This window comes from Ceratosolen solmsi, unplaced genomic scaffold, assembly GCF_000503995.2.
Source record: "Ceratosolen solmsi marchali unplaced genomic scaffold, CerSol_1.0 scaffold14, whole genome shotgun sequence".
NCBI lineage: Eukaryota > Metazoa > Arthropoda > Insecta > Hymenoptera > Agaonidae > Ceratosolen > Ceratosolen solmsi.
Genome location: NW_011948420.1, coordinates 10,005,738 through 10,025,402, shown reverse-complemented (window position 1 = coordinate 10,025,402; position 19,665 = coordinate 10,005,738). Strand labels below are relative to the sequence as shown.

General features: G+C 31.5%; 2 protein-coding genes across 2 annotated transcripts in view; both read left to right on the top strand.

Moving 5' to 3' along the window:
* Positions 1-3,889: 3,889 nt before the first annotated feature.
* Positions 3,890-9,531, top strand: LOC105361085 (DNA-directed RNA polymerase II subunit RPB2). Its single transcript, XM_011498188.1, has 9 exons — positions 3,890-3,920; positions 4,134-4,535; positions 4,621-4,775; positions 4,860-5,018; positions 5,126-6,345; positions 6,473-6,695; positions 7,061-7,522; positions 7,759-8,360; positions 9,117-9,531. Exons 1-9 carry the CDS (start codon positions 3,905-3,907, stop codon positions 9,400-9,402), a joined length of 3,525 nt encoding a protein of 1,174 aa, XP_011496490.1. The 5' UTR covers positions 3,890-3,904; the 3' UTR covers positions 9,403-9,531.
* An 8,168-nt stretch (positions 9,532-17,699) lies between these two features.
* ush (Zinc finger protein ush) overlaps positions 17,700-19,665 on the top strand; it is a 259,439-nt gene continuing 257,473 nt past the window's right edge. Inside the window, exon 1 of the mRNA XM_011498187.1 lies at positions 17,700-17,878. Coding sequence (XP_011496489.1) covers positions 17,839-17,878 — 40 coding nt within the window. The 5' untranslated portion in view covers positions 17,700-17,838. The remainder of the gene's footprint in view (positions 17,879-19,665) is intronic.

Genomic DNA, 19,665 nt, shown 5'->3' with positions numbered 1-19,665 from the left:
TATTTTATGTTTGCGCGCGCTTTGGGTCTCTCGAGTGAAAGATGCGTCCAAGAGGGGTCAAAGCGAGCAATTAAATTGCATAGATTTTAGCTTGACAAGTAACGAGACGAGATTCTTGTAATAACATATATTTTATTTGTCATATTATTAATTGGCGTTGTATGTGAGCGAGATGTTGTATATCTGAAAAGTGAACTTGTGTGGCTTCGAAATTGTAAAGCTCGTTGGGTCATGACTACTTTCGGCCTCGCCATGGGAATTCGATTCCTTCATCTTTGAAGGTCACTCGCGCTTACGAGGTTTATCTTGCTTTATCCACGTCATCGACGATGCTCGAAAATATATTAGAAATAGTCGAACTTCGTTAGAGTGGGAACCAAGAGCATTTATACTCACTAGTGAGAACTGAGTTATTTTGCTGGTTTCGTTAATTTTTTACGTGATTTTTACCGTTTAAGAATTTTTATTTTTTTTAGCATTATCCCTTTGGTATTGCAAAAGGTCTTACGCGTATAATATAAATTAGGTGTATAATTGTCAATAAGGATAAATAAAAAATTTAAGTTTAATTTAAGTTTATTTTTTGATAAATTATTTTAGAATTTGATTGTTTATTTTACTTGCTCGGTTTTTTTTTTCTTCTCTCTCTCTCTCTCTCTCTCTCTCTCTCTCTCTCTCTCTCTCTCTCTCTTTATGATTATTGTAATGAAAAATCATAAAAATACATCAATACTAATTTAACGTCTGAATTGGTAAATCGATAAAATACTTATTAATATTACATTAAAAGAAGTTAAATTTATATATTATTATATAATTGTATCAAGGTTAATTTGTTATTTGATTTAAATCCGAATGATTCAGTTTGAATTCTGAATTCTCAGTTCTGCGGTAAATTTCAATACTTTTTTCTCGTACTTTGTAGTTGCACCGTACAATTAATTGTACGGGCATTCGCTGTAATCTTTTGACTACTTTCACTGCTCTCAACAAAATTGCATTATGGATTTAAAGTTAAATTTCTTCTCAATAACAATGTATACAACCATATTTCTTCCGATTATAAATATCATAATAATCAATACATTTTATTTTACTATAATTTATGGTTGTCTTTACAGTTTCTTCTAGATATTTTTATAGATTTATGAAATATAATTGAAGAGTACATGACATATTTACATTTTAAATAATTAACAAAGAGAAGAAGTGCATCAGGAACGATAAATTAATTATTGAATTGTTATCTATTGAAATAGAGATTTTTTTTGAAAATCTTGTATCATTGAAAAAATCAGTGCATTAAAACTCAGTGCCTTTTTAAAGATCCTTCATTATTTTTATAACTTTACATAAAATTATTTATTTCGATAAAATAAATAAAAATAGAATTTCTAGAAGTCAAGGACAAGTAAAGAATTTCATTGAAGTTTTGGATCTGTTATCAATATCTTATTCAGCCAACGATCAGATATAGCTAAAAGTGAAAAAGTTATCAAGACTTGAATTTTTTCGTTATGTTCACGAGATTTAAAACTTGATATAAGCAATATTAAATATATCAATCGGTATTAATTGTCCAAATATTGCTGGTCCAGCATAAAGCATAGAGAATTCAACTTATTGTGAGAGTCTAATTAATAATATAAAATGTCAATAATGAAAATACCTTTTTTGCTTGGAACTACCAATATGTTTATATATTGTTTAGTCTCTGAATGAAAACTCTGAAAAGAAGCAACAAATTCTTGCCTAAGTAAGAATATAAAATAAGGTGATAAAATTTTCACCGAGCATCCTCGAAGAAATGTATTCGTGCCTGATGTAAACCGTAGCTCCGGTTGATTGCAATTTAATAAACAAATTTACGTTATTTATGTATTCATTCATTGGATCGAGAAATTTCATCGGGAACTAATATTGAAACTTTTAAAGTCATTAATATTTCATGATTTCGAATATACTCAATGATTTTGATTCTTAATGTTACGAGTTATTTTCAATTAATACTCGATATTTATTGTGATTAATTTTTTTTTTTTAAACAAAACTAGAGTTACTTAATGTAACAAAAGAGTAATGAAAGAATTTTAATAAAAATTCGTTATTATATAAATATTATTATATATCTTATTACAATGTTATTTAATAATTATTAATTCACGTGTTACATGTTAGATATAAAATTAACAAATATGAAGTTAATTAATAATATCGAGTTTGATCATACGAGTATCCATGTATTGAATTAAAAAAAGTATATTGAGACTCTTTTCGAACGGATGTCGAATTATATGATAAAATATTAAAGAATTATGAAAAAAGGTATTTTCACATTGTGGGATAAAATATGCTTTCGTTGCTGATAAATTGCATTTAAGCATGTAATATGTATAGTGCATTGCAAAGTATTGCAATTTATATATAAACAATACTGAATTTATAAATATTTTACAGAAAAATATTACAACGACCATATTTAATACGGATCTAACAATATCAGCATATTAATAATATAATTTTATTAAACTCGACATTTTTTCTCTCTTAATATTAAAGCATTCGCATTATTCTTATTGTGACTTATAGCAAATAGGGAAAACGCAACACAAAGTGCCTATAATAATAAGTATTGAAAAAAATTTTGTGGATTAAAATATAATCTTGGGAAAAATAATATTTGAAAAAATTAAACTAACGAAATCCATCATATCTGTTAACTACTTAATTCTTATGTATATGTATATACGCACACAGACAATTATCGATATTTATAACTATTAAAATATTTAATGTCTTCAAATTAAATGGAGAAAGGCGATCGATGTCAGTTTAGTTATTATTGTATAAATAATACAATTTTATTATTATTATAATATATGTATATGACTTTTTTAATACACATGATTTATAATTATTATAATACTAAAGCTTATTATATTCCATTTTCAATTTCAATACGTATAATAGCAAATAAACTTTATAATATATAAAAATAAAGATGAGGCTCTTATTAATTATTTAAGTTTTATAAATATTTTAATTACACTATTTATTTATTCATTTATTTGTTTATTAATTTTTTTATTACACTATAAAGTAAATTATTAACTTGTTAATTGTTCGTACAGAGATATAAAATAATTAATTCATCAATATATATATATATATATATATATATATATATATATTTTTTTTTTTTTTTTTTTTTTTTTTTTTTATATAGAATATTTTATAAATATAAAGTTTGCGTTAATCATTGATTGAAATTAATAATTGCGTGTTTTAATTTTAAGAATAAGTTTGGTCTATGTGTATGTGAACACTCGGCTGTTATTGGAGAAAAATAAACGAAAGGGAATAGTGAGAGCATATCAATTATTATTTATTTCGTTTTATGAGATTTGAATGTTGAGCATAAAGTCGGAACAATTGCTATCTCTGTACATTATATTTCGTATTATTCTCTTTTACCATTAAAGACGTGCAGTTCGTTTGAATAATGTGACTCTATTGGTTTATCGTTATTGACGTCACTATTTCACGATGAGCGAACGCATTGTCTCGCGTATCCGTTCTGTCGAATAATATTCTATTCCATATGCTCCAGTGTATGTTATTTTAATTTATTTACTTGTGTGTCGCAAAGTAAGAACCGTTAAGGTTACAATGGCGAACTAGTTAATGTGTACAAATCGCACAAGCGTTGCAAAATCCATAGAACTTGGATGACTTTACATGTATTATTAAAAGCTTTGAAAGAGTTGCATAATTTTAATTTTATTAGCAGTGCCGAGCATCTGAAACTTTTAATTGTAATTATAGCGAATGTAAGTTAGCGGTCTAAAAAGACGCTAACAATTATTGATTTAGAAAAACTTAAAATTTTTGTTTATTAACAAAAATGTACGCTGAAGAAGGTAAATACGGATTTTGATTAGTATATAAAGAGTTATAAAATGTTAAATATTACGTAGCCAAAAACTTGGTAGAGGTTATAATCCTAACCTATATATCCTTTGATAACTCTGATATTTATTTCCAAGTTAGTTAAATAGAATATTTTTTATTATTTATATTATCAAATTTATGTAAATCCGATCGTTTTAAATCTATTTAATCTATAACTTCAGATCAGTATGAAGATGAAGATGCAGAGGAAATCTCATCTAAACTGTGGCAAGAGGCCTGCTGGATTGTTATTAATGCTTACTTTGATGAAAAAGGTTTGGTACGACAGCAACTCGACAGTTTCGATGAATTTATCGAAATGTCAGTTCAGAGAATCGTGGAAGATTCGCCGCAAATTGATTTACAAGCCGAAGCTCAACATACAACCGGGGAAATTGAAAATCCTGTAAGGCATTTAGTTAAATTTGAACAGATTTATTTGTCTAAGCCGACGCACTGGGAAAAAGATGGTGCCCCATCGCCTATGATGCCTAACGAAGCTAGACTTAGAAATTTAACATACTCAGCGCCGCTTTATGTAGATATAACTAAAACTATTGTGAAAGACGGGGAAGAGCCAGTAGGTCAGTGTTAAATAGCATACTTGCTTACACGTCGAATTTAATAAATTGTATATTGGCTATATTAAATTCGCTCGATTGCTTGCAGAAACTCAGCATCAAAAAACATTCATAGGAAAAATTCCAATTATGTTAAGATCAAAATATTGTTTACTTGCTGGATTGTCGGATCGTGATTTAACAGAATTGAACGAATGTCCATTGGATCCTGGCGGATATTTCATTATTAATGGGTCGGAAAAGGTATAGCTATTTTTTACGATATGGAGTAAAACGCATATTTATTGCAATGATAATTACTGTATAGTTTGAAAAAATTTTCAACAGGTATTAATCGCACAAGAGAAAATGGCAACAAATACGGTATATGTTTTTAGTATGAAAGATGGTAAATACGCTTACAAGTCTGAAATAAGATCATGCTTGGAACATAGTTCTCGACCTACTTCTACACTATGGATTAACATGATGGCTAAGAGTAGTGCAGTGAGTTTAAAATAATCAATGTTCTAATTGTTTCAACTACCATAGTTGATATTTTTAAATGACGTCCATTTACTTATGTATCTCTTTGTTTTATTTATTTATTTAAGAATATTAAAAAATCAGCAATCGGTCAACGAATTGTCGCTGTTCTTCCTTATATTATCCAAGAGATTCCTATTATGATTGTATTTAGAGCGCTTGGATTTGTTGCTGATCGGGATATCTTGGAGCATATTATTTATGATTTTGATGATCCAGAAATGATGGAAATGGTAAAGCCATCGTTGGACGAAGCTTTTGTAATTCAGGAGCAGAATGTTGCATTGAACTTTATTGGCACACGTGGTGCAAGACCGGGTGTAACAAAAGATAAGCGTATCAAGTATGCCAAAGAAATTTTACAGAAAGAAATGTTGCCCCATGTTGGAATAAGTGACTTTTGTGAGACAAAGAAGGCGTATTTCCTTGGTTATATGGTTCATAGATTACTCTCCGCGTCTCTTGGACGCAGAGAACTAGACGATCGCGATCATTACGGAAATAAACGGCTCGATTTAGCAGGTCCTCTATTGGCCTTCTTGTTTCGTGGTTTATTTAAGAATTTGATGAAAGAAGTTCGAATGTACGCCCAGAAATTCATAGACAGGGGAAAAGATTTTAATCTCGAGCTTGCAATTAAAACAAAAATTATAACAGACGGTTTGAGATATTCGTTGGCTACAGGAAATTGGGGCGATCAGAAAAAGGCTCATCAGGCCAGAGCCGGAGTGTCCCAGGTATTAAACAGACTGACTTTCGCTTCAACTTTATCGCATTTAAGGAGAGTCAATTCACCTATCGGTCGAGACGGCAAGCTAGCCAAGCCTCGTCAACTTCACAATACCCTTTGGGGAATGTTGTGTCCTGCTGAGACACCGGAAGGTGCTGCCGTAGGTTTGGTTAAGAATTTAGCCCTTATGGCCTACATTAGCGTTGGCTCACAACCATCACCAATTCTTGAATTCTTGGAGGAGTGGTCTATGGAAAATTTGGAAGAGATCGCCCCAAGCGCTATTGCCGATGCGACAAAAATCTTTGTCAATGGTTGTTGGGTTGGCATACACAGGGATCCCGATCAGCTCATGGCGACGCTTAGAAAATTGAGAAGACAAATGGACATTATCGTGTCAGAGGTATCGATGATCAGAGATATTCGGGATCGTGAAATCAGGATATATACGGATGCTGGTAGAATCAGTAGGCCGCTGCTGATCGTCGAAAATCAAACGCTTTTACTTAAAAAGCGTCACATCGATATGCTGAAAGACCGAGATTATAATAACGATGGGTATATATATATATATATATATATATATATATTTTTTTTTTTTTTTTTTTTAAATTGCAAATTAAATTGTAATGTCAAAATTCAAAATATTGTATGAAATTTTTGAAACGCGCTTTTCTAATTAAAGGTGGCAGGAGCTGGTAGCTAGTGGAGTGGTCGAGTATATCGACACGCTTGAAGAAGAAACTGTAATGATTGCAATGTCGCCCGATGATTTAAGACAGGAGAAAGAGTACGCATATTGTACAACTTATACTCATTGCGAAATTCATCCTGCCATGATTTTGGGAGTATGTGCTTCCATTATTCCATTTCCCGATCACAATCAGAGTCCTAGAAATACCTATCAGGTAAGTAGATTAAAAGAATTGTGTTTATTCTAATGTTCTGATAATTTAATTAATTAACAAACGCATTTGGTACAATTATTTAGATCTGTGAGCGATTATCGCTTGTTCGCGCGCGCGTTTGTGTGTGTATTTTTTTTTAAATTTTCAATTGCTAATCGTAAATTAAAAAAAGATTTTAAGTTACAAAGATATTCAAATTTTCAAACAAATCCTCTTTATTATCTATCAGCTATTCCGAGTGCCTAAAAGTGCATCAGAATATTGCATAATTTACAATCAAGCTCTCACTTCACGTTAAAATTGAACAAAAAACAAAAGAAAGAATGAAAAAAAAAAAAAATGTTTTAAACAAATATGGTTTTTAGAGTGCTATGGGTAAACAAGCAATGGGTGTCTACATAACTAATTTTCATGTGCGAATGGACACGCTTGCGCACGTGCTCTATTATCCTCACAAGCCGCTTGTAACGACGAGATCGATGGAATATCTTAGATTCAGAGAATTACCCGCTGGTATTAATAGCATCGTTGCAATTTTGTGCTACACTGGCTATAATCAAGAGGACAGCGTTATCCTTAATGCAAGCGCCGTAGAGCGAGGATTTTTCAGATCGGTCTTTTATCGCTCTTACAAGGACTCGGAAACAAAAAAATTTGGAGATCAAGAGGAACAGTTTGAGAAACCATCTCGGCAGACCTGCCAGGGTATGCGTAACGCTTTGTATGATAAATTGGACGACGATGGCATAATTGCTCCTGGAATACGAGTCTCGGGTGATGATGTCGTAATTGGAAAAACGATGACCTTACCCGAAAACGATGACGAGGTAGATAAGACACTATCTATACCTTTTACAATCTGTCAATTTAAATTGCTTCTTCGTCGCCTCGCCTTTTCCAAAATTAAATTCATCGTTGTTGTTGTTGTTGTTGTTGTTGTTGTTGTTGTTGTTGTCGAGTCAAGTTGTTGTCGAGTCAAATAGTAACGATGCATTTATTAAAGGCTGTCGATACACATCCGAAGATTATTATTAACGTTTGCCATTGCAATAATTGTTTTCAGCTGGACAGCACGACAAAGCGCTTCACGAAACGCGATGCCTCGACGTTTCTTCGTAACAGTGAGACCGGTATCGTGGATCAAGTTATGCTAACACTGAATAGCGAAGGTTATAAGTTCTGCAAAATTCGTGTGCGCAGCGTGAGAATCCCTCAGATCGGCGACAAGTTCGCCTCGCGACATGGTCAGAAGGGAACGTGCGGCATTCAGTACCGGCAAGAGGATATGCCTTTCTCTTGCGAAGGCCTCACGCCCGACATTATCATTAATCCTCACGCTATTCCCTCCCGTATGACCATTGGTCACTTGATCGAATGCATTCAGGGAAAGGTTTCATCTAATAAAGGTGAGATCGGCGATGCGACACCGTTCAACGATGCCGTCAATGTGCAGAAGATCTCGACTCTGCTGATGGAATACGGCTATCAATTGAGAGGGAACGAAGTCATGTATAACGGCCACACGGGGCGCAAAATTAATGCTCAAGTTTTTTTGGGCCCCACTTACTATCAACGTCTTAAGCACATGGTGGACGATAAAATTCACAGTAGAGCTAGAGGGCCGGTGCAGATACTCGTAAGACAACCGATGGAGGGTAGGGCCAGGTTAGTATACTATAATCATCTGATTATTGTAATTCATGGTTTATTGGTTATATGTGATAATGATATGTGTTAAAGAAATTATGACCTGATGGTACTTTAAGATTATGATATTTCCATTATGAAAATAGCTACAACTTATTATTTACATTTACTCATAATTCATAACTCTAATATCTCATATTATCGATAGGAGCATATTTACCATTTAATTATACGTATCAGCATCACACGCACTCACGCACACATATATACATAAGACAACAACACAAATTCAACTTTGCCTATTTAAATAATATTGAATTTAGTATTTCTTATACCTTTTCATCAGATTTTTTTTTTGTTTTTTTTTGTTTTTGTTTTTTTTTTGTTTTTTTTTTGTTTTTGTTTTTCTTTTTTTGTCGATTTATTAATGAATGGCAATCACTTTAATTATTTATAGTAATTTTACCTTCATTAATTGGAGGGTATAAAATTAGACTCGTGAAACCAGTGATATAAATAATTACAAAAAGTTTTCAATGTCATATGTATGAAATATCTTAATTTAATGACTTTACCATGATAATTTATTAGAAAAAGACAAAACACTTGAATACAGCAATTAGTAATATCAATATTTGGACTAAAGTATGTATAATAATATATATATCGAAATTATATATTTCTAATAATTATAATTTGTAATGTATTGATAATTTTAATAGGTTTCCATAAATAAAGCTTCTATTATCATAATAATAAATATTTATTTAACAGAGACGGAGGCTTGCGATTTGGAGAAATGGAACGTGATTGTCAAATAAGTCATGGAGCTGCTCAATTTTTGCGAGAACGATTATTCGAGGTTTCTGATCCTTATAGAATTCACGTATGCAATTTTTGTGGTTTAATTGCTATAGCCAATCTTAGGAACAACACATTTGAATGTAAAGGATGCAAAAACAAAACTCAAATATCTCAAATCCGATTACCTTATGCTGCAAAACTTCTGTTTCAAGAACTCATGGCAATGAATATTGCACCTAGACTTATGGTTACTTAAATCAAGATTTATATCTTTGTATAATTTTTGTAATTATTTTTAAAAACTAAAACTTTGTAATGATTTATAATCGTAGATCTTAAGAAATGCAGCGACTTTTGATTAAATAAATGTCACTATTATTTCCGATTTATTTCTAATATGTATTCCTTCTATTTTTATTACGTTCTGGTAAATTAAAAAGATTTATTATTATAGCAACACATATGTACGTGTAAATAATTGTTTATATATATCAGTAAATAATAATTTAAATGAATAAATATTTTGAACAAAAAAAAAAAAAAAAAAAAAAAAATCGTGATTAGTCAAATGCATATGTACTAGATATTGTTTTTAAACTATATTTTAAAATTAAGTTAAAGCTGAAAAGTTTAATAATTTTCATACCATGTATTTTTTGTTATATAAAATTCGTTTATTTACAATAAATATAATGTTCTGAATCATATCCGAGAAATTAATAAACTATAAAGTTTGATGTAAATTAATTATAATTTTTAACAATATAGTTTCATGCATAATTATTTAAAGCATTAGAATTTATATACAAGATAAGAAAAATAACTCCTTGCATATAACATATATTATATTAGGCAGTTGATAGTTTATAAATTAAATTCATTTTAATCATGCTATTAGACATATAAATATATGAAGAATAAATGTTATAGAAGTGAAGTAAATGAATAAAACAAATACCAAAAAATGATTTTCTAATCAAAACTTTATTAAATGCGTAATTTTGGCAACAATTATATCATATAATGAAATACACTTTTAATTATATTTAAAAAATTATAATAATTATATCATGATTTATTTATGAATTTTTCTAATAGTTCTTGTTATTTTTTTTTTTATATAATTGAATCGTTCATAACTATAAGGTGAAAAGAACTTGAGAAACAAGTTTATAAAACATTGCTGATCTTGCTAATTGATTATTAAAAGAATATCTTTGATTAAAATTTTATTATGTAGCACTAATACCGTATTAAGACATTACTTAAAGCGTTTGTATAATATTTTAAAACATTGCTCAACAATGTAAACAATGAAATTTGAATAACGTGATAGTATGCTTTATTTCAAATATTATTTGTTATTTGAAATTGAAGAGCTGTCAAACAATGGGACGTCAAGTTCACATTATAGTTTTTGGTACGATATTAAGAGAATAAAAATAACAAAATTATCTCAAAAAAAAAAAAAAAAAAAAAAAATTTTTTAAAAAAAAAAAAAAAAAAAAAAAAAAATTTTTATAATATAAATTACGTAGATTGCTATGTGCAATGAGTACTTAATATAGTTAAAATAAATATAGATTTTTGTTTGGTAATTTTTCATTGTTAACACAATAAAATTAAATCAATAAGTAAAATTTAAAAAATCATCTTTGTGTATTAACGTGTTATAAATTCTTAAGTTTGATATGTCTTATCTGTTTCAAGCTTCATTTACTATTTTAAAAACATCAAAGATTAAATTATTTTGTCTCATATTAAACGACATGTATACGCTATGCAAATCGCTGTATTATACATTCATTATGAAAGTACAATTTACATTTATCTAGTTTTAATAATTATAAATAAATAATAAATGTTTGATGATAATATAAGTAAAATTTTGTACACAAATTAAGTATTAATATTTTTGTCGTATTATGAATGCCATTAAAATTTAATCTCAAAGCAACTTTAACAATTACATCAAGTAATATAAATACGAAGTACTAAGAGTAAGTATATTTTTCATTTTTAAATCAATAAATATGATATTTGTATTAGAGATCCACTCTTCCTGCAATTGTGTACACATGAATTTAAAAGCAATTTTGTGAAATATGAACGATCGAATAACATATGAAAATTATATTTCTATATAGTATGAACGCATAATAAGTATATTTGGCTAAATAAATTTTGTAGCATTGAAAGTCCATTCTGTGCGATGCACGAAGTCGAGAATTCGTAGCATTACCTCTACCAACAATTGAAATTAATAATTTATTATTAATTGTTTTTTATGAATATATTTATGAATATAGCATAAACTGGCTTAAAAATACCATTCGCTATAATAAAAATAGATTTTCATAATATAAAACTGTATTTGTATAACTTAGTGTAAAATAAATATATCAGTAGTATATAAGTGATTAATATTATTTATAATACTCATATGCATATTAATAATAATATTAATTTTTCATGCTCGAAAAGAACGGTGAAAAAAATTGAATAACAAAATAAAGAAAAAAATTATTTAGAAGATGGACTATAACATATTACATTGCTGTACAATTAAAAATTAAAAAAAAATTTTATATTAGAATTAAATGATAATAATGAAATATTGTATACATAAAATTGTTGATTAATAATGTTATTCGATTAATTAACGGTCTTTTACAGAAGAAAATAATTATGGGAATTAATTAATGATAATATTAAATAAGTTTATATATAATTGAAAATCTGTTATTCATAAACATTTTAATTTCTATTATGATTTGTTAAATAATTGTTACATTAATTTCATTTTTTCATTATGATCATTAAGATTATAATTTTGAATGTATGTATATTTTTCTCAAACGTTTATTTTTTAAAAATACATTTTAACTTTCGATCCCGCTGATTATGTTGTTTTATTATTATTATTATTATATTGTTGCTATTATTATTATTATTATTATTATTATTATTATTATTATTATTATTATTATTATTATTATGTTGCTTATATTGTTCTTATTTTATTCAATGCTTTAAGATGGAGATTTTGGAATTTTTAATTAATTTGCTTTACTTATACCTTTGTCGATAATAACTGAATTAATTTTATATTAATATCTAAATAATGTTTATGTTAATATACACGACTCTTATTGGTAATGATTGTTCCATACGATTTCGATGAATTATAACAATATCAATATTATCCATTCGAATATTTTAAAGCATTGTTTTTTTTTTACATAATGTTTACGAACAAAAGTAATAAAAATGACAATCTCATCATACGTATCTAATCGCTTTTGTCGTCATCAGTTTTATAGTCAATCTTAATAAATTGATTACATATATAATGCTTCGAGTTCGGTTATACACAATCAAATTATGCAATTAAAGAATAGTAATGCAATACATACGAACAATATACGACTATTTTTTTTATATTTTTGTGCGGTCTTAGAGTTCGGTAGAAAAGTGTCTATTAACTCATACATTTCTTTAATCACCTATTTAAATAATATGATCCAGTTAAAATTATTGTTTCACAAATGACATAAGAAAATACACATCGTTACATTGTTATATGCGTTAGATATATGTGGAGGAGCTATTATAAAATTAATCAAATTGGTGAAATGATTAATGAAATCAATATCACTTATGAAATCTTTATTTCTTTCAATAGCCAATATTTTAATCATTTAATTAGTATTAGAGAAAAGGTATTATTTGATTTATAAAAATTGTCTTTCGATAATTTTTTACAATCAGTGAATTATATTTTTTGATTATTTGAGCATAAAATATGAACATTTTATATCAAATTTATTTTGTCAAAGCATAGAAACATTGAGTATCGTAGCCCATAAAGCATCCAATTTAAAAAAAAAAAGCTTAATTCCCGATGTCCTGAATAAATGACGAAATTCAATGGAAATTTTTTTTATTTATCACTTATTAAATTAATTGATAAAGATTTTTTCTAAATAAAGACTTTTTTCGTTACTCTATCATTTAAAGAAAAGAATAAAATATAATCACATTCTTTTATATATATATATATATATATATAATACGTTTTATGTAGAAAAAAAGGAAATGTCAAAATTAGCTTGCAATTAAAGTGTTAATTTTTGTTTTAATAATGAAACAAGTGTTAGATACTCTTATTAGCCATTACAAATCTTAAATGGCAGTATAAAATTGTTTAAATTCCAAAGTGAAGTATCGTCTAATAATTTTCCAAAGATGAATATTTCTTCCATATTTATATAATTAATGGTATAAAACAATTATGATTAATTGTAATTCATTACATATACCTATCGTAAATTTTTGTTAATAATATTTTCTCATTGTATTGGAAATATTTGAAGCATCTAAGACGATTTAATTATGTTGCTATGTTGATCAGGTCTGTCTAATTCATTGAATTTCGACGTTCTTGATATTACAAACGATATAAGTGATACAATAGTATCACTGATATATGTTTATTATAATTGTTATATCATAATTTATGTTGCTACTGTGTATGCAATTATGGTTAGGGATAAAAATATTTAAATCGATATTTCTCATTTATTCGTCAAACTATTATTATTATTATTATTATTATTATTATTATTATTATTATTATTATTATAATACGATGCCCATTAATAATAATTAATAATCAATGCTTAAAATTTAAGAAATAATGATGGCAAATAATAATTTATCCATGTATTATACCATAGTATGTTAATTATGCATTTACTGTATTAGTTGATAACGATGAAACAATCGATAATATTTTTACTCCAAATTAATAATTATATAAATTAATGATTATATCTTTTAAAGGATTTATTATAATACATACAATCTATAAATTTTGATTTTTAACTAGAATTATCCGTACCTTAAGTATAATATAATTACGATATTAATAATTAACGTTTTTGTCTAATTCGATAAAATTATTTTCATAATTCATATAAAATTTATCTTCAACATTACATAGTAATATTGGAAAATTTATTGAAAATTTGTTATTATAAATACGTAAGATAATTTAATTATGTTATCTTTATATACGTATGTAAGTCACATGAAATACAATAAAAATATGCAGTAATAAATTTGATATCGATTGTCTTGTTCTATTTTATGATTATGTGTTATTCAATCGTATCTTATAGATTATACTTTTTTATTTTTATTTTATTATTATTTTTTTTTTATACATAATATACTTTTCAATTAAATTTATTGTTATATATATATATATATAAGAAAATAGTTATTTAATATAAATACTGATTACGCTATTTAAATATAAATCTTGAGCTATTCTATCGTTAATCGTTTTTTCATTATTTACGTATCTCAGTTAGTATTTATGTTGAATTTTTACATTCATGAGTATTTGATCACCACTAAATGTGCTTTATATTAAAAAATTAGTAATATTCAAAATATAATAATGACTCGAGTAAAGATAATAGGAGCAATTATAATAAGAATCAAAAATATTCAATTTTATCGATTGATTATAATTTAATTACCGCTTTGCGGCTGCATGTCATTTTAATTAACACTAACGAAAATATATTTAACAGAAAATAAAAAAAAACAGCGTGACTTCTATATCAATATCCATACTATTTATAAATTCTTATTTAAATATATAAATATCTATAACAAGCTCTTATCGACAAGTTAATGTAGGATTTTATCAACGGAAGTAAATATCTTATCTTTGTCGATTCCCTTGGGCTCTTAAATTTGACAAACGAGAAGAATATGCAAATTCAGATCACTAGTCTGATAATACTGTTGATAAAATCACATATAAAAATATCTAATGTACAATATAAGTACTTTATATTGTTATATATTAAATAGTTATTTTGTTAACGTAAGTATTTGAACGAGCATGTTTCGGCCTTAATTCAGCGCCTTTTCAATACTTGGAATAAAACTTTTCTTTTCTAGTTTTACTGCTACATTATGTTATAAAATACCCCGGAATTAGGAGTTTTATCTATGAATATAATAATGATTGTACAATCTAAGCATTTTGGCATTCATTCTGCCATTAACGATCAAAATTGTTTTTAATGACTGGGGCTTAATAAGATTTAACGATCGACTTTTACTAGTTATTAAGAATAAATAAAACAAATTAAAGACAAAATATTATCGAACTTTTTGTATAAAGTTATTGATCAAATATTTACAATAATTCTTTTAAATGGGATTCAACATTTCCTTGACAATGGTAATAGTTATGATAATAATTTATCGTTTTATATGGATTTTTTTTTTTTTTAAATTTCGTACATATATATATATGCGAGGTGTTGTGTTTAACATACATATTACGAATAATTTTTTAGTTCTGTGAAAATATAAATTGTTAATCGACAACTCCTTATTACATATTATATATCTTAACGTAAATTAATCTTATTCGTAGTTTTTGAAAAATAAATATATAATGGTTTTTAGCTTAGATTAAAAATACCGATGATTAAACATTTTACGTATTTGTTAATTGCTTAAATGATAAAAATGAATAGTAAAAATATACGTAAATGAATACGTAAACTTTATCTTTATCGATGCATTTCTTTTTATTAAATAGTTGATAAAATTTAATTGAGAGTACTTTATTTGCTAAAATGTAATTTTACTTATTATTAATTCCATTAATATTAATTAGTTTTTCGTTTCCTTTATTAATTAGTAGGAAAACTTTTGAGAATTTATAGCGTTGAATATAATTTTTACTAAATTATACGGAATATATTGGTTTCCTTGTGATTAAAAATGAATTAAATGGAGAAATAATATTAATTTACACTTTTCATTACAACAAGCCGCCAATGATATTAATCATTTTATGTAATTAAATTTTTTTTTTTGAATTTTACACATTAAAAGATTTTATTCTTGTAAAACTTTATTTGTAGATATTGATTGTATGTTTGTTTTCTCGTAATGTAGAAGTGATATTACTTGTTTTCGGTTGTAATTTTTATTTTTTTTTTGTAACATGATTGTAGTGGTGAATGATAAAATTAATATTTCATTATTTAAATGGAGAAAGTTGATGAAAAAGTCGACGAAATTGTGCTGAAATACCCATATACACGTATTTTTCAAAAGCAAATTATAATCATTTACCGACAGAGGCAATTTAGGACTCGGCAAAACTATTTTATTTTTTTTTTTTCTTTCATGACCTAACGTTTTTCATAGCATTGACACATACAGATTTTAATTGTTCTGGGTGATTGGGAATTTGAATTCCGAACAATTTGCACATATTTTTTGTGTTTTCCAACAGATATCCGGAAATCACTAATTGATTAACGTCCGTTAACAAAGCTATATTGCCGCGGCCTTGAAACTTGGCCTGGTTAATGTTTATACTTATTGAAAAGTGTGTCCGGATGGCTGGAGCAGGATATCCAGAGGCAAGATTCTGTGGACGTAGAGGAACACCGAGCCCGAAAAACAGCGACAGGAGAGAAAAGAGAGCGCGCTTTAAAAGTTTGTTAGCGAGCGAGCGAAGTTAAAAAAGCTCAACCGTCTGGTGCGCCAATACGCGGTCGCGCCAATTCTGACGTCAGATCACGTGGCCGGTAGGCGTGGAGGTGTTCCCCACCGTTCGAACTCGTCGCCACTCTCACTCTCGCTCTCGCTCTCTCTCTCTCTCTCTCGCGCTCTCTCTCTCTCTCTCTCTCACTCTCTTACTCTCTTACTCTCTTACTCTCTTACTCTCGATCCAGGTCTTAAAGCGTCTTGCTAGATACGCGTGGAGGTCGCGTGTGTGCGTCGGCGTTAGCGTCGGCATCGGCATCGGCGTCGGCGTCGGCGTCGGCGTCGACGTCGGAGTCGAAGTTGGCGGCGCGACGGACGGCGGTGGCCTTGGTGGGGGTTGTTTGGCGGTGCCGCGATCGCGCGTTTGTTTAGTTGCCCGCTGACAGCGGCCGAAGGACGAGGTGTGTTGCGCGAGCGTCTCTCTTCTCTCTCTCTCCTCTCCATCTCGTTCTCATTCTCGTTTACTCTTTCTCTCTCTCTCTCTCTCTCTCTCGCTCTCTCCCTCTCTCTCTCTCTCTCTCTCTGTCTGTCTGTCTGTCTGTCTGTCTGTCTGTGTTTCTTTTCATCTCATTTTGCACTTCCACCCCTTTCTTATATAACTCTGACTCACTGTCGTTTATTCTTTCTCTCTCTCTCTCTTCCTCTCTCTCTCTCTCTCTCTTCCTCTCTCTCTTCTCTCTCTCTCTCTCTCTCTCTCTCTCTCTCTCTCTCTCTCTCTCTCTCATAATTCCTCTCATGGTCGATCCGCTTCCTGTTGTCTCGCGGTCTCTCTCATCGGTCGCTCCTCGCCCCGAGGACACCGTATAGCACTGGGAGATCGTGCGCGCACTCTTGTCGGGATAAGGCTAGTAGCGAGCACTTGTTCCCTCGTGCTCGTCGTCGAGGTCGCGCCGGGACCGGTTACGAAGTTAGACGAGCCGAAGCCAGAACAGCAAGAATAGAAGGAGGAGGAGGAGGAGGAGGAGGAGGAGATAGAGGAGAAGGTCCATCGGGGCCGTTGGCTTCCGGGCGGCTCGCGGGCATGTCGCCGACGACGCCGTCGCCGTCTCCCCTGCCGCCGATGTCCCGCTGGTGATGGCCGCCACGCTGAGAGTAGAGGATGTCACGCCGCAAGCAGAGCAACCCGAAACCATTGAAACGTGAGTGCACCCAACGCATTTGGCACACTTAGCGGCGGCCGCTCGCCCGATATTTCCCTCCGTCAGCTGACTCCGGCTGCGCAGCCCGCTCACGTGCTCCCTTCGTCGGCCGGTCGACACCGACACCTCCACTGCGAGCGCCGGCCCGACGGTGCTTTTCGCTCGCCGATAATCGTCGATATCCGCTTGGGCCGCTTCTTAACAAATTCTATTCTATTGACTTTCGGACAGAGTGGAATGACCCTCGATCATCTGCCCCATCTGGTCTATCGATCGACAAACAGCTCCGTAGGCGTGATTCCCATCCCTACCTACATTACCCGATTAATTCGAGTAATACGCCCTGTAAACCCCCCCCCCCCCCCCCCCGCCAACGACGCCCCTTCCAAGATGACGTCTCAATAACGCGTGCATCGCCTTCTTGTCGAATGAATAGAAACGGGCAATGGAAAAATGTCGAGTGAGGCCGGTGAGAATCGGAATCGGGTTACATTAAGATAAGCCGCGAATAGTCGGGACGAAGGTAGCTGCACCAATAGTGACAGTTATTGTCATCGTTAATTCTGTCGCGGTTAATCGCGATAAAGTGACGATGAGAGCGCGAGAGTGCACGTGCATTGGCGACGACGGCTCCTTGCTGCAAACGAAAAATATAAATGGACAAATTCGCAAAAGTCATCGGTTACACACGAGCGTATCGATAAAGTTAATATACCAAATGCCAAGTACGAGGGTCGTTAAAAAATCTGCGCGGCAAAGCGTGAGGTACTTACTTATCGACCGCGAAAAACGAAAAGAGCATCGATAAAAGAAAATTTCCATTAGCCGGTACTCCATTATACACCTACGACCTATTAAAATTTTGCACCCGTATAACTGTATAAATTGGCAAAATACGGCGGAACGATATAAACGCGAACGATAGCATCCGAGCTCCTTTACGCGCTTGCCAACCTGCCTGCCCGCTTGCTTTTCTCTCTCCCGCCAGCTTCACCTCTCGTCCTCGTCCTGATCCGGCGATCCCTTTCCGTCGCCCCTCTCTTCGCACCAACCTCGTAATGCAAAGAGATGAGGATGAAACGGAGGTATTGATGGTGTTGATGGTGGTAGGAAGCGGAAATAAATAAGATAGAAAAGGGAAAAATAAAATTACAAAGAGAAAGGGAGAAGGAAAAGCAGGATGGAAGAAGAAGCAGCGAGCGCAAAAACAAAACAGGAATAAATAAAGAAGAAATGCGAGCGGGCGATAAAATTGTTCGTTTGGTAGGTGAGGGAGTAGCGCGGTGTGACAGGGCGGTGTTGGCGGCGAGAGGCGCGGGAGGGGAGATGATGGGGAGGTGGAGGGATGGAGAGAGCTTTATTACGTTATGAGATAAGCCACGCAAAAAGTTTTGCACGGTGCGAAATGTTCGCGCGCCACGTGGAAGAATCGAGACGCGGCGGTATTGGTGGCGGTGGCGGTGGCGGTGACGGTGGCGGAGGCGGTGTCGGTGTCGGTGGCGGTGGCGGTAGCGGTAGCGGTGTCGGCGGCTTGGCGATCTACAAGCGTGACGGGAAAGGCGATATGAATTTCTTATCTGCGCCTCGCTCGCTCGCGTAGCCCCGACTCGCTACGTCCTGCTACCCCACCCCCACCGAGCTCCCACCGCCCCCTCGCGCTAATCTTTGTTTCGCGCGTTCAACGTGTATCGTCCTTGTCGAAAGTCTATCCGACCGCGGATGGGGGGTGGGGATGACGATCGCCGGGAGGGGTATTGGCGGGGGGTGGGTTGGGGGGGGGGGGGGGC